Source organism: Parasteatoda tepidariorum, chromosome 11, assembly GCF_982258835.1.
Source record: "Parasteatoda tepidariorum strain Cologne lab strain chromosome 11, Ptep-v5.0, whole genome shotgun sequence".
NCBI lineage: Eukaryota > Metazoa > Arthropoda > Arachnida > Araneae > Theridiidae > Parasteatoda > Parasteatoda tepidariorum.
In genome coordinates, this window is record NC_141765.1 from 13,387,556 (window position 1) to 13,414,156 (window position 26,601).

At 28.3% G+C, this 26,601-nt stretch overlaps 1 protein-coding gene across 1 annotated transcript; it reads left to right on the top strand.

The window, feature by feature from the left end:
* The first annotated feature begins 779 nt into the window (after nt 1-779).
* Nucleotides 780-19,612, top strand: cnir (cornichon-like protein). The gene is made up of 5 exons (XM_016056702.5): nt 780-1,003; nt 4,331-4,399; nt 8,308-8,420; nt 10,471-10,611; nt 19,401-19,612. The coding sequence occupies exons 1-5, from the start codon at nt 929-931 to the stop codon at nt 19,459-19,461; spliced, it is 459 nt and encodes a 152-aa protein (XP_015912188.1). The 5' UTR covers nt 780-928; the 3' UTR covers nt 19,462-19,612.
* Nucleotides 19,613-26,601: the final 6,989 nt, after the last annotated feature.

Sequence of the window (26,601 nt, forward strand, 5' to 3'; positions counted from 1 at the left end):
TTTAAAAAAAAAGGAAAACTGCAGTTTTGTGATGCTTTATAATATATTGGAAGATCTTTACGTCATTTATTCGATTTTAATTAATCTCCCTTTATTCAGCAGCTAATTTTTTTAATTCTGAAACATCTCTAAAAAACAAGAAACAAAGTTTAAAAAAAGGGGAATCATGTATTTAAAAAGTAAATTCCATTTTCAAAATAAATAAAAACAAGAAAATTATTACTACTAAATAAATAAAATGTATATAGAATGAACGCAATATAATTTTCATAATAAATTACAAGCTTATAACTAAAAAGAAAGCTATCGGTTTTTAAAGCGTTCCCCATATCAGTTCTTCAGGAGGACAGAGAGAGAAAAAGATTTTCAAAAGGGAGCAAGACCTCCCACCGAGAAGATTAGTGAACTTGGGGGTGGAAGTTGCCTTCCTCCCTTACTCAAAGGTAGAAAGTGACTTGTGTTTCAAAGGCAATATTACAAAAAGTAATAAAGATTAAAAAAATTAACCTACATTTTCGTAGATAGGAAAGATTGAAAAAATTATTAGTATTTTTTTTTAATTGATCACTCCGATTCTTGAACAAGAAAAATCGATTCAAAGTATGACAAGCCCGCCATAGACTTTACATGTTAAAAGCAGAATTGAGGAGTCTGCTTGGTGCAGCACTTTTCTCCCGGCAACCACGATTGTGGACCCGACTTTCTGATCATTTGAGCGCGCCCCTTGTTTTTTGTTCGCCAAGTTCTAAATTTATCCTAGCAGTGTGTTTAATTTGGGCAGAAACTGGCAACCGGAGAATGTAATGGAAAGGAAAAGCAGTTGAAAATGCTCTGAAGTCAAAATTCTTACGGAATGTCAGTTCTTATCTAATACTTAATTCTATTTAATTTATAATCATTGCCTAGCTATTTTTCGAAAGTCATAAATATGATCGGCGATGTTACATTATTCGTATTCTCATTGATTGATATTGGTGCTTTGCTGTTTCTCACTGTTTATGTTGTATCCTTTTAATTATTTGGAACAAAATTATAATTATATTAAAGAAAAAGATAGAAAATATAAACACTTTTATATTTCACTATTCAAAATGTATTTTCTATTAAAAAATTATACTCTAGTGTTATTTAAATCGAGTATATTCTTATCAATTCAAATAAATTTAATCCCATTGTTTGAGTAACTTAACTCTTTATTATTTTAGTTTTATATTCGAAAAGACAAATGGTTTTATTTGAAATCGTTTACTTCTGCCCTAAAAGATAATAACTGTGCATATTTTTTAAACTCTGTTTGCTACCAATTACTTTATAATGCAGTTATGTTTTTCCTCAGATATCTAACTCATTGAATTTAGAAAAAAATTATTACGTTTCAGGTATATCATTAATAAGGGTAGATATCTGTGCTTTTGCTGAAACGATATTTTTTACTATTTGGTTGGTTTATAAATTTCAGAGTTTCAATTTGAAACACAAATTTTTTTTCTTCAAGTGCTGTTATTTAAAAATATAATTTTTGTGAAACATAGTTTTTTTTGTTGTTAACCCACTTTTTGTGGCTTAAATCCGGTAATATTTTAAGTCTCAAATTCAAAGTAAAAAAAAAAAAACTTTTTTTTAATTATTATCCTTCTAAATAAAGAATTCAAAACTATCCACTTTTGTTGTATTTTAGTAGTAAATTTGCCCTCTTTTTTGTAATTATGAAAATATCCTATTTTTGCATTATTTATTAATATCATTATTTAGTAGTATAAAATGTATTGCATTTGTGTTAAATTAGTTTTATAAAATAAACTTTTTTATTAACTATTAAACATGAATAAGAAAAAAATAACTTTTTAGATGAATTGTGAATATTTTTTCTTAAACAGAATTTTTTCTTAATATAATATAAAGAATTTAATTTGATAATATTAAAATAATGAGTAAAAATATGCAGCATATGTATGGATGGTGTTTTCAATAGAAATGTAAACAATAACAATCTCTAGCTGAATGCCTGCTCTAGTTCTGGTTAGAAAATTTGCAGCTGCTTACTACATGTTATTCTGCAAGGCGATATTTTCAAACGGATAATTTTGTTTTCAATAAAAGAAATAAATTAGATAATTTCTGAGCTCAAATCTGCCGTATTTCATAAGATATTAATGTTATTATGCAATTCTGGTGAGTTTAAAGTGAAAATATGTTTTAGTTATTTAGAGATTTATTGTTAAAAAAGCTGACATGGTTGCTAGATTTTGAATAACTCGCTTTTTTGGCAGTCTTGATATGGCCTCTTTCCATTTGATTATTACTGCTTGTTCTTGTTGCAAGTTATGCTCCATCTTACATTAGTGTTAGCATATTGCTCGAGGAGCAAGATTAAGTTTATACATTACAATTCAGATTTAAATTTGAAAGTTGGCAAGGTTATATTGTTGACAAGGTAAGAAGTGTTTAAATAATGATTTTTTTTCATATGTTAGGTTTACATATTTCTTATTGATCAAACCACATTTTACTACTACTTAACACTGCTATTCCACAATTAATGTTAAAATTATATACCCTTTATGATTTTAACATTAATAAAATGATATAAGCGTATTGTTTTTTCATTTTGTCGTTGTGAGCCAAATGGCTTTGAAATACACCCGTAACAGTAACCCGGAAGTATAAGTGGCATACAGCTTGCAGTGCTCCCTAGTGTCGAAAACACCATCCATAAAATAAATACGTTTACACTGGTAACAGAAATAATTATAAAATTATATTGGAAAAATAAAATTTCGAAAGCACCACATTCCCATGTCGAGTGTAGCAAACATAATGTATTTAACAAGCAGATAAAAATAAAGTTTATCTGTTTTAACTCTTTCAATAATTACTTTAACTGATTTAAAAAACCTTACAGAATATAGAAATAGTGATGGTCTATTTTATTTTAAGACCTAATGACTTAGTCATAAATTTGCTCACATTAATTCATTTTAATTCATCGAATTTTTAAAGAATGAGGCTTACTTTTTTATGGGTTTTAAACTAGCCGGCATCGTTAAGAGTTAAATGAAATATTGCAATAACAATATTTTCAATTTAAATTATTATACAGCACTGTACTGATGATATTTTTTATCGTAATTTTTTCGTTGAAATAAAAAGAGGATGTTACAAATAAAACGGCAATAAAATTTGAATTTTATCTGTGTTATGGGGAATAATTCTTTATACTATTTTTTGACTTAAAAGTTAATTTTATATGTCATAACTCTTGAGGGTAAATTATTAATTATCAGTTACACACTAAATATCAAGTTAAAACTCAAAATGATTTTCTCCCATAAATAAAATACATTTTTAAAAATTTAATGAATATTTTATTTAAAAGACAATCTTATACAAAATTTTTTTCTTCTTTCTAAGCAGGTTTGCTAATATGAGCAAAGGCTCCAAACATCTGAATTTAAGGCTTATAAATGTAAACTATGAATTTTTATGTTAAGATTTAGCGTTATGAAGCTAATATTTGTTTGTTTGTAATATTGTTAAAGCACAGGTATTTTATTCTTTAAGAATAAAATACCTGTTTTTATTCTTAAGACAATCCCTTTCATTATATTATCTATATTTTATGTAATAAATGTTTCCTTGTAACAATAAATCTATTTCAGAAGATGAGAGAACTCTTGTATCAAATATTAGTGTAAGCTTACTTTTTTCAAAGACTTTTTGAAAGAAACTTACTTGTGTTTGTGTCAAATGACGTGAAAAGGAACAATGAAAACTTTTCAGAGCTAGTTTAATGGTTATGTAACTTTAACTTATATTCTGTTGATTATTGAGGATATTTTATATCCAGCCAGTAAGTATATTTGCATAAGCTGAATTTTACTGTCATTTTCTTTTCAAACTTAGAAACTTGAAACAAAGTAATAGTTTGGCTTGATAAATATACAACAATAAATTTAATAACCAAAAAGCACACCCAAAAAACTGGATAATTTGTATCCTTGTATGACATTCTGTGTATTGTTCTCCTAGTAAACTCTCTGAACTATTATCACTGCAATTTGTTTTTTCTGTAACCCTTAGTGTTATTTTCATTCCTCTCCAACTAATATTTAAGTGTTGAATGCATATTAAAGCAAATTCAATTGTAGTGGCTTGTCCAAATGAAGGTTTTGGGATTTTTTAATTTAACTAGAAAATATATCCATTTGTTAAATTTTATTCTTCTGGGAGCAAACCTGTTTCAATAAAATTTGCTTTCGTTTTCATTTTTTTTTTTTTTTTTGTTTGCACTAAATAAAATTTTTATGGATTATAACTTAACTTTGTTAAGGTCATAACTCTATCTGATCTCGAATGTGATTATTTAAATGCTCAACAATGTTGCTCTAAATTAAACAGAGTAAGTATTTTTATTTCTACTATCAAATGTATTGATATGGGATAAAGGAAATACGTCTTGAAAATAAAATAGTTGTTAAAATCCCGTTCTTTAATTATGACTATCAATTTCTAAAAAATAATTTTCTTTTAGAAACATCTATTTTTACTAAAATTATTCTTTTGTTAAATGAATTCATAAAAAGAATAATTTGTCATGAATATTTTGAAGAAAAATTGCAAAAAATATTATATTTCATAATAGAAATTTTCCAAGATAGTTGCAAAAACATTATAAAAGTATTCCATGATACCGTGAGTGATAAAAGAATGAGATTTAATGGAATGCTGCATCTGCGCTTCTAACAAAATTATGTGGTAATCGGCCAAAAACATTAACTAGGTCACTTTTCTACATTTTTGGAAATTCCCAATTTCTGGCTGCTTCTTCTGCTCTCCAAAATTTATTCAATAATCTTCTTAGGTTTATTCAATCTGGGAGTCAAACTTAAATTTACCAATTTTTTTCTCCACAAGAAATTTTTTTTCTCCCTTTCCTACTAATTTATTCACTGACTCCTGTTGTGTCAAATCCCAATGAGTATGTTCCTGGAAAGATGACGTCAGTGCATTGCTCTATTATTAATCAGTTCTACAATCCTTGAACTTGGGGATTATTCACTTATTAAAAGTTTTAATGTGGGTTTAGGAGATTCAATGACGGAGCTTTTTAATTTCAAAAGTTTTGTATCTCTTTTAATCACTTGAATTAATAAAGATTAAGGTTTAATTACAATTCTATTAGTGCAAAGTTTGTAACTGAACATCATCTACTAATGTACAAGCATTTAAGACTTCTTTTTTATCTTACTTAATTTATGGTTTTGAAGATTTTTTAGTATTTTGCACTAATAAATTTCTGTACTTTATTAAAAGAAAATTCTTAAACTTTTCATAAACGAGATATTTTGAAATTGGGCTGGTTGAGAGACCCATCACTTATCTAACAATGTTTGTGAATCTTACGTGATTTAAATTTGTTTTTTCAAAAAATAAATTTATATATATATATATATACAGTGGAAAGTCGCGTATCCGGAATCGGCGGGACTTTCCGAAGTCCGTATATTTGATTTTTCCGTATAATTGACTTCCAAGGTAAACAAAGCTTAAAATGATCTGAATCTAAGAAGCAGAAAATAAATAAACATTATTTTTCGGGAAATAATGTTCTAGTATTAGAATGATATCTAATCAATCATAAACAAAATATTAGAAAAAAGATAATTATTGCTATTCTAAAAATAAATATAGAAAACGAAAAAAATTCCCAGTTATGAAAATATTAATTGCTCTCTCCACCATTTTGAACTAGAACGATTCAAGCAAGAAGGGGAAATTCCCGTCATTCAATAAGGTGGGTAGGTGGAGAAGAAAAATTCATTTCCTCCTTACTTGTCATTCAAGTTGAGGGCGGGGTAGTGACAAATTCTTATTTTCTCTCCCATCATTGGCTATCAATCAAGCATAAAGGCGTGGCATGCTAATTGGGTTCTCTTTATTTTTTCTTGTGTGACTAAAGGGGATTCCCCCTCCAGTTTAACATTCAAAAAGGTTCCAGGAAATGCCTCTTTTACTAGCCAGCTGCATAGAAAGAAGGGGGAGGGAGGGGACTCAGTTGTGCTCTTTTGAAAACACCCCCCCCCCTTTTCCTGCATTCCAGAGGAGGAGCGTCATGGTCTTAGTAGATCTTCTGTTGATTTAAGGGTTCATGCATAGATCTCTAGAAGCTGAGAAGGGGAAAAACCTGTCAAAAGACTTCGTTTTTTTTTTTTTTTTAAAGGAGAGGGAAAGATGAAGAAATGTTTGTTTATTTTGATTGTTAAAAAGTGTCCGGGAAATCGAGCCTTCCGGAAAAGGGACGTCCGGATATGGGACGTTACACTGTATATCAAATTCTTTAGTCAACATTTTATTTAAAAAAATGAAATTAATGAATAAAGAATTGATAGAGTGGTGAATAAAAGGATGGGACCTTCCGCATATCCATAATTTCGGATCCTCATTAATTTTGACAAAAATGTTTATAATACAGTGGAAAGTCGCGTATCCGGAATCGGCGGGACTTCCTGAAGTCCGTATATTTGATTTTTCCGTATAATTGACCTCCAAGGTAAACGAAGCTTAAAATGATCTGAATCTAAGAAGCAGAAAATAAATAAACATTATTTTTCGGGCAATAATGTTTTAGTATTAGAATGATATCTAATCAATCATAAACAAAATTATAAAAAAAAAAAATAATTATTGCTATTTTAAAAATAAATATAAAAAACGAAAAAAATTCACATTTATGAAAATATTAATTGCTCTCTCCGCCATTTTGAACTAGAACGATTCAAGCAAGAAGGGGAAATTCCCGTCATTCATTAAGGTGGGTAGGTGGAGAAGAAAAATTCATTTCCTCCTTACTTGTCATTCAAGTTGAGGGCAGGGTAGTGACAAATTCTTACTTTCTCTCCCATCATTGGCTATCAATCAAGCATAAAGGCATGACATGCTGATTGGGTTCTCTTTATTTTTTCTTGTGTGACTAAAGGGGATTCCCCCTCCACTTTAGCATTTGCTGTGATTACCCTTATTTACAGTATTTCTTCTTCCCCTGACACTCAAATAAAAAGGTTCCAGGAAATGCCTCTTTTACTAGCCAGCTGCATAAGAAAGAAGGGGGAGGGAGGGAGGGGACTCAGTTGTGCTCTTTTGAAAACAAATATTTCCTCCCTTTCCTGCATTCCAGAGGAGGAGCGTCATGGTCTTAGTAGATCTTCTGTTCTCTTTTCTGTTGATTTATGGTTCAATGCATAGATCTCTAGAAGCTGAGAAATAAAAAAAACCTGTCAAAAACTTTTTTTTTTTTTAAGGAGAGGGGAAGATGAAGAAATGTTTGTTTATTTTGATTGTTAAAAAGTGTCCGGGAAATCGACCCATCCGGAAAAGGGACGTCCAGATATGGGACGTTGCACTGTACTTTTTTTTTTTTTTTTCAAAATTATTGAATCTTTTTTTTAGTTCTTTAATTAGAGAAGTTTTGAATTCAATTATAAATTTTAATTGAATATTGAGTTTTTTTCTTTGAATTGTGAGTTCATTTTTTAGTCTGTTTTATTATTTCCTTAATTGTTTACATGCCAGTTAAATGCCAAGTTCCAAAATTAGGTTCCAGGAGATGTGGTGGTGATTAAACCTCATTTAGAATGAACTCTACTTTTAGACTTTCTTTTCTTGTTTTTGTTTTTACAGTGTTGACGATTAATTAATTGTAAGTACTTATCAGAACTAGGACATTTTTTTCAGCTAAAAATAATATAATCAGCATTGATAATTAAATGAAAAGAAATTTAAATGAGATTGGCTACAGAAATTGCATTACTGTATTTAATAAAAATATGTAATTTTCTGTTTTTGCAACAATTTGAAAATAAAATATTTACTAAGAAAATATGGATATGCGACAAGGAGAAACAAACATACCACTCTTATTTAAATTCTCTCATACAATAAAATATTAAATTAAGTATTAATTTGAATTTGTTGATAACGTCATACCATTAATCCATCGTCAATCAAAACTTGTCTTATCACACTATATTTGAATAAAAAAATAACAGTTAAGAATGAGGAGGGAATACCATTTTCAGAGTTAAATACCAGGTATCAGTTCACAATTTCAGAATATTTTTAACTGACAAAGACATTTATTTTTGAATAAATCCATAGGGATTGTAAAACTCATGAGAGGCTCATGGAAAATCAAAATCTCTGTATCTATACTGGTTGCTATGCTGCTCATCTTGATAATGAAACCTTCATACACAGATTAGCGATGTTGTCAACTTGACTTAATATAATTTTTAAATTTTTGTTCTTTAGTGGGTTCTTGCTGAAATCATAGCTCAAGCCCTGGTTACTTTGTTTTTGTTAATTGAGTGGCATTGGATTTTGTTCCTCATAAACTTGCCTATGACATGTTGGCAAGTGTATAAGTAAGTATTTATTATATAATTAGTATTAATATAAGATATATGTTTCAAAGAAATCTTTTTTTAATTTAAATTAATACGAATTATTAAAAAAAAAATTTCTTCTTCAAAAAAACATCTTTTTTTTTATTTATTTTTCAGACAAGCAGTAAGTTTATATATATATATATATATATATATATATATATATATATTAAACTTTAAAAGTACAAGTGTTTTACTCTTTTACATTATCAAGTTGAGAATAAGGTGATTATTTTTAGCAAGATAAAATTTCTTTTACTAGCAAATGAAAAACATTGACATCCCTGATTAGATTGTTGTGCCGTTTTCTGTTCAAATTGGACATCAACCTGCAAGATGAGCTTGCTGAATTGTCAGATCTTGAAGCAAAGACGCTTTTTAAAAATTTATCAATAAGAAAATTTTGGACAAATATAAATACAGTGAATTCTCGATAACTCGAATCTGATAGGACTGACGAAAAACTTCGACATATCGGAAGTTCGACTTACCGTTAGTTTCGGTTTTGGACTTTCAATATATTGTCGGATTATTTAATTAATGCTTATTAATTACAAATCTTCTAAATGCTTACAATATTTAAGATCATTTTTCTGACAAGCCTTTTACGATAAGACTGTTTGAAGCACTTTATGATACCCTGGTCCATCGGTTGCAACTTTGCTGTTGTGTTTGACGGGATAAACTGCAAGTTTACTGCTTTCAAATTAGGTAGATCACTATGCGCTGTGCATTTATCCATAAAGAGTATCAGTTTTCTTAGCGAAGAATTTCCGATCCAATTTTCTTACATAGTCTTCAAATAATACTGATGTCATCCAAAACTTTTTGTTAGACTTGTAATCCGAAGGATACGTTTTTACATTCTTGAAACATCGGGGATTTCGGTATTTTCCGATAGCAAGTAAGGGCAATTTCTCTGTCCCAGACGCATTTCCTCCAACTAGGACAGTCAAATGTTCCTTGCTCATTTTACCCCCTGAGCAGTTTTCATCCTTAAACATCATAGTCTTATTTGGAAGACATTTAAAAAATAAACCGATTTCATCAATATTGAAAACATCATTTTAACTGTATCCTTGAAGTAAATTTGGTAACGTTTCATTTAACCACTGTTCACATACTTCAAGAGGGACAGCTTCAGCTTCTCCATGAAGAGTGCGAAAGACATTGTGTGTGTGTTGCAAAGGAAGGGACAAGATATCAGCTCCTAAGTTTTTTTTCTTGCTTCAAAAGATCCAAAAAAAATCGAGTTAAAGGGAGTAAAATTCGAGTAATCGAGAATAATTAACATGAAATTGAAGATAAGAGGGTCGGGACCTCATAAAAAAATCGAGTTATCGTAATATTCGAGTTATCGTACTTCGAGTTATAGCGAATTGACTGTATAATGCAAAAATATGTAAAACTTTACGAAATAGCTCAGCCATTTATGCTAGCATTTCCAAATTCCTATATGGTTGAAGCCGGTTTCAGTCACGTAAATTCAATCTTAACTAAGTACAGAAATAAATGGAATGTGGAGTTTCTAGGGGATTTAATATTAAAATTGACCAATTTTAAACCCAATATAGCGAACCTTGCAAAAAAACACCAGACGCACCCATCTCATTGATTAGAAGCAAAAACCTTTCTTATTATTTAATAAATATTAAATTTCAACATTAATATATTTTTCATAAAACTACTGTTACACAATGTACTATTACTTTAATAAATGTTTAAAATCGTTAACATAAAATTACTTTTATGGGGGTTGATGCAGATTTCGAAAAATTACTTAGGGGTCGATGATCAAAAAAGTTTGGCGACCCATGTCTTAGCTCCTGTTATTGGTGATGGCAACCAGTAAAAGTTTTTCTTTTCTTATTTTGTGCAGGAGGTTATTTTTTTTGTGTTATACAAGTGCATTGAATTATTTTAAATAAAATTATTAAACTTAGATTTATTTGAAATTGTTGATTTGATAACCCAGTTTAACCTTTTGTTATTCATTTATCTTTTTTTAAATTTTTATTTTATTTTATAGAAAAGTGACTGTCCCATCGGGAAATTTTGGTATATATGATCCTACAGAAATTCACAATAGAGGAAATTTGAAACAACATATGAGAGATTCCATGATTAGATTAGCTTTCTATTTGATCTTCTTCTTTGTTTATTTGTATTGGTAAGTTTTTTTCTTTTTGTAAGTCCTAATAGTTTCTCCAAAAAATTGTAACCATTTTATTCAAAAAAAAAAAAAAATTTAATTATTCTCTTTTTTTTCTTCTTAAAATTGTTCTTCAGTTCTCAGCCATGCTTCAATGAGCAATCATAGAGATTTATATGATGAAATGTAATGATTTATATGATTACAGTGATGCCCATATTTACTTTAAAATTTCAAGTGAAAGTGTTTTTCTAGTATATTATTGGAAAGATTATTTCTGGAAGAACAATTATTCAAAGACTTTTCTAAAAGGTGTACTAATTAAATTTTGAATAGGGTTGGGATTTTTTTAGGACACTGGAAGAAAATTTAGAAAAATTATAAAAACTGAGTTTGAACCATTGTAATTGCTAAGTGATGTCAATTAAAAAAAAATAGTTTAATTTGAAAACTAAGAGAATTTTATGTAGTACAAAGAGTTAAAACTTTTTAACATTTAATTTTTTTTTTAAAAATACATAGTTTTATATTAATCTCCATGATTGCAAAAAGATCAAAATTATTGTTTTGATGAGATTGTTGAATCTTGATTTTTTTTGGATTTGGAAAAAACCACCCGTGTTCCATTTCATTCTGAAATGGTCCCTGTCCATTACTTCCAGAGTCACAAAGTGAAAAAGTATGATTGAAATGCCTATGCGGTGCAGATGAACAGCAAGTCAATTATGTCCTAGAAAGGCCTCATACTTAAATTCATTTAAGTTTAATACAGAATTTCATAATCAATGTGACCTATAGCAATATGTCTTCAATATTTTTGTTATCCTTATTTTTCTAAATAAATATGTACACTTATAGCTAGACAAATTGTGTACTTATATTATTTTTAGTTGATGGATTTTTTTGTTTAGAGTTAAAATTTTTCTCAACTGTTTTTTTTTCTAATTCCAATGAAATTTTTAGTTATTAATTTGGTTTTTAATTAATTCTCTTTAAAAAAATAATTTTTAGCTCCAAAATAATAACTAATTTTTTACCTTACAATAATAATTGTGAATCCTAAGCAAAATACTAAAAAGCTATCAAAGTGTAAAGAAAAAAAAATAATAATTGAGCTATATCATATCTTACTCTATATAAAATGTACAAATTTTATTATTTCTAATAACCAGGGTTGCAAAAAACCCGGGTTTTTCTAGAAAAACTCAACCTGTGTGGGTTTTTCTGGGTGTATCATGTTTTAATGGGGTTTTTTTCAAAAGAGAGGGCAGGGATAGGTACCTTATTGTAAAAAAGCTTATTTTTATGTTAATAATTAAGTTTAATTTTATAAATTAACTTAACATATAGGTAATTAATAATTAATACAAATAAATTAATGCAAAAATCTGAAAAAAGTTTCTTCTGACATCACTATACAAAATGTTATATGTACTCACATGCATCACACATTTGAAACTTATTTTAACACCGGATTACTTTTTATTTATATTTAATCTTAAAAAATATTTGAGGAAACATTTATGTTTGCATAGAAAGCGAATCAATGGCACCGACTAATCAATGGCCTTACCATCAAATCTAGCCAGCAAGGTGACTCTCCAGTCTCCAACACAATTAGTTTTTTCACTATAGGTTAATTTTTTTTAGGCTAGACTACATATATATTTCAATAGAATAGCTCTTTAACATAACGGAGGATAAAAAAGAAATCAATCTTAGAAAATCCCAGTATAACCCACTTTAGGATAGGTTTTTCAGAGTGGGTTTTACCCAGTAAAACTCGGGCGGATTTTACTGGGTAGGTGGGTTTTTTGCACCTCTGCTAATAACTGAAAATGCACTTTAAAATGCTCACAAATGTTTTGGTGTTTTTTGGATCAGAATATTAAAAAAGCTTTAAAATTGTTTACAAATTTATCAAATTTTTATAAAAATTGTATGTAATTAATCATTGATTTAAAAATGAAAATTCAGAAATTTATGAAAAAAATAATTAAAAAGTCTTAGCTTTATTTTATAATTTTATGATTAGGTATGCAAAAATTAAACATGTATTAAAAATATCTATTAAGAAATCACCTTTAGCATATTATCTAAGAGTTGTTTTGAGCAGGGTTGGGTTTTTGACGTCAAAAAGTGGTTTTTGACATGACAAGGGTATAATACTGGTTTAAACCGTCAAAAACCCGTCAGAAATGTCAAAAACTAAAGTTTGCCAAGAAAATATATAAACTTCAAAACTACCAACAGTTGCCATGCATTATATTGAAATTTAATTATACTATAGGTAATCAGCAGGTTTTAAAATATTTTTTAATTAAAATTAAGGTAAAATAACAGATTTAAAATCTCAGAAATTTATATACAAATGCATGTGCAGAAAAATTTTGCACAAAATTTTTTTAAATATTTATATTTTGAAAAAAAAATTTTTTTTTGATACTTAAGAAAATTAAAAGTTTATTACTATGCACTTTTGACATATAAGGAACATATAACTAATATTTATAAGGAACTTACAAGTTATGTTGTATAAATACAAACTTGATACAAGTGTATGAAAAAAATTTTTTAATGTTATACCGAATATCTTTATTATCCAGTATGTTAATTTGAATTTAAAAGTAGTTATATTTGGGAATAATGATAAATATAATTCATATTGTTTATTATATTTATTTATAATTATTACACTTATCATTTTAAAACAATTTTTACCTCTTAATTTTTTTCCCCCACTTGTATTAAGAATACAAATAATGCATATCTTGAAAGCAAGAAGTAATTATTCAACAGCTGAATATTTAGATATTCAACAAAACTATATCGTATTCAGCAGAATGTAATTCACAAGTATTTGGATAAACTAAATTTTCTGTATAGTAAATGAATAGGCTGAATATACTGCAAATCGACACTAACTACTCTGTGTATTTAACAGAAAGCACTTAAATTTGTATTGTCTTATGTTAAAAAGATTATTAAGAAGATTTAAAAGAATATTAAAAAGATTTTTCTTTAAAAGATGTCTAATGTACAAAACTGCTAATGTTTATCTTTAAAAATGTCTAATTTTTAGTATAATCTATACTATACACTAAATTTGGTTATAAATAAATTTCTTAATAATATCACTGCAGATTTTCAATAACACATGAAAATGAATAGGGTGACCTGGGGTAATTCCTGATCAAAAAATGCAAACATCTATTTTGTGAAAAAACTATTCAAGAATTAATTTTAAAATTTACTGGAAGTTTGAGGCTATATGAGATGAGTCCTATGCTATCTTCTTTTGTTTGAAAATCTAATTAGAATTTAAAAGATTTTAAATTTTTAGTGATCAGGAATTACCCCTTCTCTTGATCATTTCTGGGGTAATTCCTGATCACCAGTTTTTATAGTAAAGGAGCTGTTTAAAAATAATTATACAATGGTAATTAACAAATAAGGCATCAAGATCAAACAAATAAATCAAAAATATATGTTTAAGGAGCTAATAAAATGATTTATTTAAAAAGCAAGAATATAGATTAACACTTTAAATTTTCCAAAAATCTTTGCATCATGTCATACATTTTAGGCAAGCAGCCAACTCTTCTCATGCTCTGCTGAAACATAAGAAAGAGTGCACACATGGGTTTCTTTTGCTGGATTTTGTAACTTCATTTAGTGAGAGTGTAAAGTTAAGTAAGGTACGCAACAGCTCTCCCACTGAAATTTTCATTTTCAATCATTAAAAAAAATTCACTAATCTTGCTTTCTAGAGGCTTAGTTCCTTTTTGGGATTATAATTTCTCACCATATTTATATTCGGCTAATTTATAAACTTAAAAATTATTCTAACATTGTACACACATAAAATTAAGATAGAAGCAAGGTAAGACAAACCAGAAATGGTGCAAATCAGAACACATTTGTCTTGTATACAGTTAAAAACAAATTTTGTGATGACAATTAAAATATATTTTATAGTTGTTCCACTTAATATGAACTGCTATTTAAGAAAAGACAATCAGCTATTTATTAGCTATTTTTAATACTATTTATAAAATAAATGACAATGATCAGGAATTACCCCAGTGATCAATAATTACCCCATCTGTAGGGGGCAACATTTGATATAGTTTCCCATAATCAATTATAATGTTTACAGTAAATGTGAAACAATTAAACAAAAGATTACACTATTTTCATATCAAAGAAAAAGAAAGTAACTCAAAATATTTATTATTAAGAGAAGGAGGGGGATCTTTGCAGAAATGTGCACATTTTGAAACCTATCTTTGAAAAGGAAAATACAGAAAGCAGTTTAAAATATACTTATTTTGTAAGATTAAACAAAAAACTGTTATTAAGTAAATGTAGTTATACTTTAGTAAAGTGTACAAGCATTCTTGTCCATGTCTTAAATTTATAAAAAAATAATTTTTTTCAAATAAAACTTAGGTGATCATTATTTACCCCAGAAACAGAGTGATCGTGAATTACCCCGGGTCACCCTACATAATATTACAAAAGATGTGAGCTTTCAAAAGTACAAGATTTTGGTTACTATTCAAAATATAAGTGTTTCTTCAAAATTTTAAATTTATTTTTTCTAGAACATATTTAGAAACACTATCCTTTATAAAAAAATATATTAATTTTATGTATTAATTAAATTTCACAAATGAAAATAGGTTTTTGACATTTTCGACGTTTTTGATAGAGAGGCTTTTGACGTGACGGTTTAAACCATGGTTTAAACTGTCAAAAACTGTCACATGTCAAAAACCTGCCAACCCTGGTTTTGAGTATTCATACTTAACTGCATTCTGTTATGAAAATTAACATTATATGAGGGTTATTTTGTTTTCAAGGTCTGATTGGTCGCTAAAGGAAAGTTGCTGGTAAAATCTGCTAGGTTTCTTCGCAGACGTTTTGCGTTGTGTTTTTAGTTGTCCCGGGAAAACATAGATTCGTGGTTGTCATTTCTGAGAATGTAGGGGGCACATAAACATGCTTCGAAATATAGTCTCCCGCCAAATGTGAATTACGTTCAGTCATTCTATTTCTGCATGATGAGGGAAGCAATGTGCTTAAACTCAAAAACGGTTTTCTGAATATGGGCTTGAGTCGCTTTTCTAAAAAAGGAACAATTACAAAAAATAGATAACTGCAGAATGTTCTAAAAAGGTTTTGATCCAAATACATGCCTTTTTCCAGGTTCTAAGCAAAATGATTAATTTTTAAATGTTCTAAAATGAAGTTAAATTGTTTCTCAAAAAATCCAAACTGATTTGCTTATCCCCCCCAAAAAAGAAGATAAATAGGTAAAATTAAAAAAAAAGATGAAATGAAATAAAAAGTTCTAATATAAATACTTTTAAATGCAGCATAGTTAAGCGGATTTTATTAGATTACGGAGGTGAAATACATTGTTCGAAATTAACCTAAGAGAATATTTAGACAGTTTCTATTCATATTTCACTTCATTTTATTAAGAAAAAGTTAAATAGTAGGTGAAAATAAATATAATAATACAAAATCAGTGGCGCCAGAAGTAAATAGTATCGGACGTAAAAACTAATGAATTATTAATTTTTAATAAAAATATTTATTATTTTCGAAATCCAATTTTTCCAAATTCAATTTATTATTTTCAAAATAGACTATACTAGGGGTGCAATACCTTTTTGAGTGAAGGGCCACTTTCACAGCAGGTTGACTAACGAAGGGCCGCAGATATATTTAGACATGTTGATGGCAAATGTGCTAATATTTTTTTGAATGTGTTTAAGGGTCTGTCTAGGTTTTTCTGAGAGGTACCTATTTTGTGAAAATTTAGACATAATTTGTGAAAAATTATATTAAAAAGTCAACATAAAAATATGGTAAAAATATGGATTTATCGCTTCTTAAGGGATACAAAAATACAATTATACGAAAAAGTATTTTGTGAAACTATCATTTTTTCTAAAGTTGAATATGTGAAGGTACCGCTAAACGGTAGTAAATTCGACCTGCACAGACCCTTGGGGTTTAGTGTTCTAATTTTTTTATCAGTATAATAATAATATATTTGTAGAAAATTAAAGGTGTTCAATTATTAGAATTCATTCAAAAATAGATTTATTAAAATAAATAAACATTGGAGAAAATAAATGTTTTTTTTTTAAATCATATTACACAATGCAAAAATTCTTATCAAAAATAAATTCTAATTTTAAAGAATTGCCATGCTCACAGAGTGAAAGTAGGAAAAAATTTATTATATATTAAGTATTATAAATTAAATATTTGTCCCACAGTGGACTGATAGTTAAGACACGGTTCCCAGCAGATCACCGAAGTCTAGCGTTACTGCCTGTGGTCAGTGTGCGGGTGGTTGACTACTTGGATCAGTCTACGTAGGGACCGAGGGTGTGCAGTATCGGTACTCGTTGAACTGATCTTCCGTAAACTGCTCGACTTCGCTTACAGGTCGTCGTACTACCAAAACGGGAGCGCAATCCCCTCTGCAGAGGATCAAAACTGTGATGGCATGTCTTTGGATCATCCTCAGGGATGTTTCTCAGACCGTCGCCAATAGCCCTTTGTGCAGCTCTAATACGACGTAAATGAGCAACAAATTAAATATTTTATTTAAAGAAAATTTATAAAATTTTTAACAAAAACTTATAGTTCAAAATAAAATTCTATGCTTATTGTACTTTATTATTTTCTTTTTATTGAATATTAAATTTTTTTTATATAGTAAACGTTTTCTTTCTTTTCTAACAAAAAATTGAAATCAAAATTACACTGAGCAGAATTCACGTTTTCCTCCACTTTGTGAATTTCTCAGGCTGCAATTACATTGCATTTAAATTAGGGATATAATGAGAAAAAAATCACTTAAATTTATGCTGAACTCAGCACGAGTAAAGCATGTCAAATGCGCGGTTGAAAATTCGCATGTAATAAAATCATTGGAATTTTTTATACTTCATGGGAATGCATAGCAATAACTGCCGAAAAAGAGAAAGATAAAAAGTCACCTAGATTTACGACGAAATCGACACATTAACAGTGCGCCAAAAGTGTTTATTTAAATGGACGATCTAAACTTGAGTGTCGTAGTAATATCGTAATCGAAATTCGTGATTTTCGAAATGATGTTGAAAAGTGGAAATACTGCTTAAATAAGATCTAGATTTACGATAAAATCAGCTTAAAGCAAACGCGTTAAACGTTTACCATAGAATCTGTAAAAATTGAGTGCGTCGAAACGTGGTGATTCAAAAGTGAGATTAAAAATATTCGATTATTAGTAATTTTTTTTTGAATTTTTTTTTAATTTTAAAATTGTGTTTAGAAGCTCTCGCGGGCCACACTTCCTTAGTCGGCAGGCCGCATGTGGCCCGTGAGCCGTAGGTTGTGCACCCCTAGACTATACAATTGACACTTAGAATCTTGCTTTAAACAGAAAAAAATAATTTAATAATGTTAAATCCTACTGGCACAGTGCATTTAAATATGTATTTTGGTGTTGGGGTAATATCAAAAGTGCATCTTGGGAATTTTTCTATAAATCGAAATGTGAAATGTTTCTACACATTTGTGCAAGAAAATTTTTTTTGTTACAGTTTACTTTAATTATTATTTATTCCATTTTTTATTATTAGTGTAAATTTTTCAAAAAAACTGTACTTGTTAGAGATTTACTTACCATGGTTAAAATTTTCAAATGATGTAGCCCCTCATATTACACCCTGTAACTTATTGAAAACTGATGATATTAAGCTAAAGTTCATTATTTTTAAATCTTCAGTTTTTTACCTTGAAAATGATACCTTGTTTGCTTAAAAATATTAAGTTTCAAATTTTAGTTATCTGGTTGACCTTCTGGTTGAATTGCCCGGAAGGGTATTCTGGTTTCCCTTTCCATCTAACATAAACATGGGCTAATTCTATCAAGAAGTCTAGGAAGGTTAGTTTGCCCCAATGCTTGATCCATAAATTCTCTTGTCTTCTGGGTTGGGTTCATAATTGCAAGACTTCGGAGTTGAACATTGATAATCATAAAACCAAAAATGGGTCAGCTGTTTGATACCGATTATAAAATAAAGTACATAGTCCTATTTATATGTGTGATATATGTAATTTTTACCTTTTTGAAAGATTTTCTAGCTGGACCATAACAAAGAAATGGATAATGTGGCTGCAACCCCCTCCCAAAATAAGTAAACCAGGATTATGTAATTACATATAATATACATTTTGTTTAATTGGGATTATTGGCATTATCTAGTACGCTTATTTGTGAATTCTTCCAGCTAAAACTTTTATTTTTGCAGATTGAAAATGTATTGTTATTAAATGACTTTTTTCCCTATTTTTTTATTATTTTCCTTTTTTTTATAACTGATTGAGTGTTTGTGACCCCTAACGATGTCCTTTTACTTGTGCCTGCTATTCTTCCTGTCAATAAACCAGTTCTTTTCTTATTCAATGAGAAAGTTGTAAGCTAAAGCAAAATTAGTTTAAAAACTTGTGCAAGTGGGAAAAAATTGGTCAGTTAAAGAACAAATTTGGGAAATGGTTGCTGATGCTTAATTTACCCTTCATTGTAACTTAGTTCATTCATGTGTATTATAGCTAAAACAGACCCTCCCTTTTCGAAATTTGAAAAAGAAAAATTTTTAGTTTTGATTTTTTTGCACTTGCTAAATATTTCTAACAAAATTTCTAGAAACTTTCTTCATTAAATATCTAATTAAATACTTTTTTTAGTAATAATGGGAGTGTGTTGAGAATTTTATGATTATTTTTTCTTTTAGCATGATAATATCCCTTCTTATGAAATCTCCAGAAGGTAATTCATCGGAAGAAATGTTTTAAAGAACTTTCTTATAAGGCAAGAAGATCTATGTTCATAACTTCAAAATTTGTTTCATTTTAATTTTAGCAATGTAATTATCATTTTCTTGTGTATGATTTTTTGGAGCACTGTGTTCCTCTTTTTATTATAATAAATTCTTATTTAATTTTATCGTCGGCTTTAGTATTCTTAATTTTATTTTCTATTATCTGAATTTCATTAGTTTTGTTTATATTTAATAGTTTTGGCATACTTCAGTGATTTTTTCCTTTTGTACCCAATGACCTAGAGATTGAACTGGAGCCATGTTTCTATTGTCGTTTTTCAAAGATCTTGTTTTCTCCCATTTGTCAGTTAAAAAAGGCTAAATGAGGAAACTTTCTGATGAATGACAGTTGAATTCTGTTAAATATTTCATTCAAAGTTATAATTATTCAAATTTTTTTTTATTTAAACCAAAAGTGTAAATAGCGAAATATGTGTTTTATTTTAACTAAAAGTGTGTTTATTTAAATAAAATGGAAAAAAAATCTTATAACATCAAAAATTCTTTATTATGTATAATAAAATGCTTTTGTGAACACAAAATTTTCCTAAAAGATACATCTAATTTAAATAAACTGAAGTAAGTTAAAAAATTGTCAGATAAATGTATCACATACAAAATCAAAATAAAGTAAACTGCACTAATTTAATGTAATGTAATTAGTGCAATTTAATATTGTATATGTAAATTGCACTAATTTAACAATAAAAGTTTAGAATATATTTGAATATAAATTTATCATTTCAATAAAGTTTTCCAGATAAATATATCACATGTAAGACTAAATTATGCAATATAAATAAATGATACTATTTCAAAAATACAGGGTGTTTATAAAGTCCCGGACCCATTTTGATGTTTAATGACTCATAAAATAATAAAGATAGATTAAAATTAATAACATAAATGGTTAGATAGACTCAAAAAGGTTCATGACCCTTGTCAATGAACTTCCACATGTGCTCCCTTTGTTGCACGGAGAATATCAAGTCGATAGTCATTTTCACGCCAGGTAGCGGCAAGCATGTCGGCATCCACAGAGGCTATTGCGGTTGAAATTCTAGCTTTTAGATCATCAATGCTCGACGCGATCCTCCTGTAAACATTGTCCTTTATGAATCCCCAAAGAAAAAAGTTCAGCGGTGTTATATCAGATGATCTGGGTGGCCAAGGAATTGGACCTCCTCGCCCAATCCATCTTCCTGGAAAATGGTCATTCAAAGAACTACGAACGATGATACCCACATATACCTTCATATTTCCACAACTAGAAGAGCTTCTGCCACATGTCTTTTTGCAACAAGATGGTGTACCACCTCATTGGGGTTCACCTCAATCCACCTCCACCTCAATCAACTTTTTTCTTTGGGGATTTATAAAGGACAATGTTTACAGGAGGATCGTGTCGAACATGATGACCTAAAAGCCAGAATTACAACCGCATAGCCTCTGTGGATGCCGACATGCTTGCCTCTACCTGGCGTGAAATTGACTATTGACTTGATATTCTCCGTGCGACGAAGGGGGCACACGTGGAAGTTCATTGACAAGGGTCATGAAACTTTTTGAGTCTATCTAACCATTTATGTTATAAATTTTAATCTATCTTTATTATTTTATGAGTTATTAAACATCAAAATGGGTCTGGGACTAAATAAACACCCTGTATATTAAAAATTCAACAAATATTTAAAAATGTATGAATATAAAAATGAACTATACTATGACTAAAACTGATGTGAAAATGAAATCAATTTCAAAAGCTTTGGGTGATTAGAATCACAGCTTTTAATTGCTCTTTATGAAGTCAAAGTGTAATTTTAGGCACATTTATGAATCTATCGATTTGTCTGATTATTTGGGATGTATGGATCTCCTCGATTCTAAGTTGTATGAGAAAAGTCTGCAACTTCTTTTGAAAAATATTCATTTATTATTAATCTTTCTTAGCTTAAAATTAACTGCCTTTTCAGCAAAATAAGTTCAAAAACTACCTTAAAACATAATTTTAAATTACACTGAGTAATGAAGGCCAAAAATAATTCTAACGTTAAATCATTTTTAAGATTGACACCTTATAATTTATTGACATAACATTAATTAAATTAAATAACTCCCAATATAATATAAAATATTATTTTGGTATTCAGACAGTTTAATATTATCTAAGCATTTCGAACTGATAGATAAGGTTAGAAGGTTTTCAATTATTTCAGGTTAAATTTATCTATTGTATTGAAACTATATTGTTGAAAATTGTTGTAGCACTATTTAAATGCATGCTAGAAATGGAGCAACAAGAGTTTTTTCGCCTACTCACTGCTATAAACCGGCTTTTTCTGCTTCTCTGAACTACAATAATTTTAAAATGGTTTTTATTTCAAATTAATTAAGCTGTAAATTACCTGATATTTTAAAGTTAACCACTGCTATTCCGAAAAATTAAGTTTATAATGTGTACTGAATAGTAATTTAAATTACCAATAAGTGCCAGCATATCAAGAAATTGAAAAACAGTCAAGCTTATTTATAATGAACTCTGATATGATAAAGAAAATTGTAATAAATTAATTTAAATGCCATAAAACTCATATAAAAAAGTGGGAATGAAGAGGGTTCCTGAACATTTCCTTCAAAGAGTATAAAAATGCCACTTAAGTTCAAAACATCATATGTGTTTATATTATAAACATTTTTTACCTATTGTTTGTGTCTTTGTGCATGTTTCTTGCCAAAAGGTTGTAAAACGGGGAATCTGACAGTGATGCGGAAGAAACAATCTACCACTATGGCATGGAGTTAGCGAAGAAATTGGCAAACTTTTCTGGAATCAATAAATACTAGAAAGGATGTATTTTGCACCATGTATATCAAGCACTATTTAAACTACCAAGGATTTGCTAAGATCCCATTACGAAAAAAAAAAGATACTTAAATGCTATCTCAATCACTACAAATATATGTAAGGATGACAGTCGGGCAAGCTGAGCAAACAGGCACAGGATTTAAAAAGTTTATTTAACCATTATAGTCAGAGAACGAACATCCAAGTTATACAAAACCAAAGTGCTCCTGAATAAAAATTAGTCTCATCTAATAATAATATTAAGTCTTAGAAAAACCTGAGTAATTACAATTGGTCCATTAAATAGGTCGAGGGAATAATGTATTTCTCATAGTTAGTAAAGGGAAAACTATAAAATTTTAAAACTCATACATGCTTGAGATCTAATTATAGAAAAGAAGTGAATATTACGTGTGAGAAAACATTTAGTTTTGAATAATGAAGAAGATTTCATTAAAAGAATAACATAAAAAGATTAGTTGACACTTTTTATGTTATTTATATTTGTTTTTGAACATTTTCTTATTCATTTTTGCACATTATAATTATTGTTTTTAATAATTTCAGCTGACTGGTTTAACAAGCACCCTTATTTAACAACTAATTGCTTTGATCCCTACATTCTTATCATAATTCAGTTAGACTGTATTTTTTTTATAAATATTTACTATATTGGTATTAGAATAGTTTATTTTTACAAAATAACTATTTTAATTTTATTTTGATACAAACTTTATTTGATTAGGTTTATCATTAACAGAATTTTTTTTTTTTAAGTTTCTATATTCATGAAAATAATTTACTTTTATTTTACAATGATTTCAGTAAACTTGTAAGCCTCTTTTGAATTTTATTTGTAGTGTGCACTTTAGTTTAGAAATATTTTTTTACTCTCAATAAGCTCAAATTAAAATTTATTGTAAATTTATAGCAGTTTATTTTATAGAAATAATAAATATTTTTTAGCAATTTATGATTTTTTTAGCACTATTGAGCACTTAAAAGCTATAACAAGTTTTTTTTCTTTGATATTTTAGTCAAAAAAATTTACAAAATTTTAACCTAAGCTAAATATGTAAACAGTATTAATTTGATAGCTATTTTTTCTAAACGAAAATTTCCCTTGTGGCTCCAAAAAGATAATAAATGCTTAATAATTTATAAATATTGGAATGCCTAAAGTTGCACTATGTGGAAGAATTATGAAAGAAATGATTTGATCTATGGTGTGAGCACTATAGCAATATTCTATATTAATTTACTCACGCCATTAAGTCTCTAAACTGCCTCAGCTTATACATTTTTTTATATCTGGTAAATAATCTTTGCAAAGGTTCTGGTTTTACAATTAGAGAAACAAAATAGCATTTTTTTAAATAGTGATGTTGTAGTTTTTATTATGCTTTAAAGAACTTTTCTTATGCATTATGTTTTATTTTTCAACTCAAGTATTTTTTTGTCAAAATTTCAACTATCGTATTTAAATAATGAGAAGTCAAATGATGAATTTGCCATTACTAGACTACTAAAGTAGTTGCAATGAGTTTTTGTATTATTTAAGAATTTTGAATTGTTTTTTTAATTCTAAAATATTTTGGTATTGGATTCTTTTTTATTTTATGAAATACATAGATACTGGAAAATAAATTAACAAAACAAAAATCATTTCCTTTTTTTTTTTTACTAGAATTTAAGTTTCTGTTCAGTCGTATTGCAAATGTTCAGTCATATTTTTCTTAATGTATTTGAATAAATTTTTTTAATGGCACTCTCATTTTTTCAGAACAACATTTTTATTTATGAGGAATGCACATCATTTATATAATAGCCTTATCAAAAGCTTTTTAACTTTGCCAAATAGCATTTGTCATTATATATAATGCCTTATACAATACCTAGGGAATGTATGTAATAATTATCATATTTCATATTTTGCTTAGAAGTGCCCAGCGTTATATACAATGTCTAGGCATTCTATAGAATGTTGGTGTTTCATACATTGAAGGGTATATCAGAATATATCATACCAAAACAAAACTTGGAACAATAATTTAATTTGCAAGAAAAGCAGTTAAAAAAGAAGTTTTTGTGCTGCAAATATGTAACTTTCATGAGTAAATGTGTTCTAAAAAATTAAAAAAATTTTTGCTTGTTTTCTGCGTAAAATGTTATTTTAAGCATCATTAATGCTACAGTTTTTCTTGCTTTCTTTAATGTATGAAGACCTCATTTGAATACTGGGTCAATTCTATTTTGATAAAAGTTAGTCAGTTTATTTTGAAAATGTTGTACCTCCAACTTATTTTTCCTGCCAACAAAGAGATGCTGAAAAACTGCAGAAATTTTAGCCCTCATTAAATATTAGCTTCTGTATCTATAAATTAACAAAACATGAGTTGGCCAACTATTCAACCAAAGCATATATACTAAACGTTTATATAGATATCTTATTGTGGCAAATAAGTCATATATAAGACTTAATCATTTGATGACTAAAACAAATCTATTCTTAGTGAAAATTTTGTAGTAGCATGCTATTTTTGTAAACTTACATTTTCGTGAGGGGGGGGGGGAATTCCAATTTGACCAAATCATAAATGAGCACCTGCAATTATTTTAACATATAATAACAAAAACATCAAGAGCAGTTCTAAAGAAGTATATTTTATAAATAACATATCTGCCAACTTTTCATATTTCACCGGGAGATTTTATTTTTATTTTAGCAAGATTTATACTTGGTTATTTTATTTAAAAAATTTGATTTGAATGTTCTCGCTCATCATTATACTTAATATAAACTATCTAATAATCATGTGGTTTTAGGTGCTGATAAAATTTAAGAAATTTCTGCTTACTGATATTTATTGTTGCAGTTTTTACTTCATTACCACTAAAAAAAATGCAAGTTTTGACTGATAATAAATAAGTATGATTTGTCTAATGTAATGTCAAGAAGCAATCATATTTTTAAATGTCTAATTTATAAAAAAGTCAAGTTTACTAACTGCTAGAGAAATAGATTTGCTATAACTATAGTGAAATAAGGTGTACTGTTTGTAGAATGAAGTATATATAAGAATGTATAATTGGAAATGACAGAGTCAAAACTTTATAAGCTTATATTTTATGACAATCGTTAGTCTTCTTGACACAGGTAAGTGTTGTGTAGTATAAGAAAATGTTAACCTTAAGTAGCTTTATTCGTGTTAAATAAAATAAGTAAATGTTTCCTTTGAGAATATAGGATTTATTTATCAATACTAAGTAACTAGTATTTTATTTTTTCTAGTTGAAATGAAAATATATATATATATATATATATATATTTATAATCATTCTATTGAAAAAGTATCTTTTCAAATTATATATGTAGTTACTAAACCACATTTCTGTATAAATACTTCTGATTTATATATATATATATATATATATACTTACACACATATATGCCTATGCAAGGAAAAAAATTACTTGGTGAACTGTACACCTATCTTAGTGAGTTATCAGCAATCAAAGCTGCTAATTAAATGAAGCTCCTTGTTTAAATATAGTTGAGTTTTAAGATACAGTATTATGCTACCAAACTGAGATGGGCACAGTAGGCCTTGACCCTCAATGGGCTGTCGCTCCACTGAGTTAAGTTTATTATGCTACTAGCTAAGATATTTAACATGTTGAGTGCTGGTCACAAGAAGAGGAATTAATAGTTATTGTCCACAGTAGAAATGGTTGAATGAAGGGGAGAATTTCTTTCCTGTGATTGTGTGACTGGCAATTGTAACATCACTCTGTATACAAAATTGTTTATTTAGCGTTGGCACTAATTCCTATCTGATGCAGGATCGGGAACAAAAATGTTAAGGGTAAATTGATGTACTGGCAAAATATTATTGTATTTATTGATTTCAATCCTAATGTAGTATATTTTGAGTTACCTATTTGTAAGTAATTAACTGGTTTTTAACTATATTTCTTAAAAATATTCCTTGAAATATTGAATAGAATTAAATATTTCAAATACACAAATTTTGTTTGGGGAGAGCCCAGGGTCAAGTGCTCTAAATTATAAAATATGTAGTTCTTGTATTTTTTTGTGGCAATGTATTTTTCTTTTGGAATTATTTTCAGGTTAAACAAGTATTTTTGTTTGTATGTATTATATGTGTGTATATATATATATATATATATATAATTAAATAACCAGAATGCGCATGCCCTAGCCATTAGGCTTTATGTGGAGAAACTGAAATCGAATATAGTTTGCCT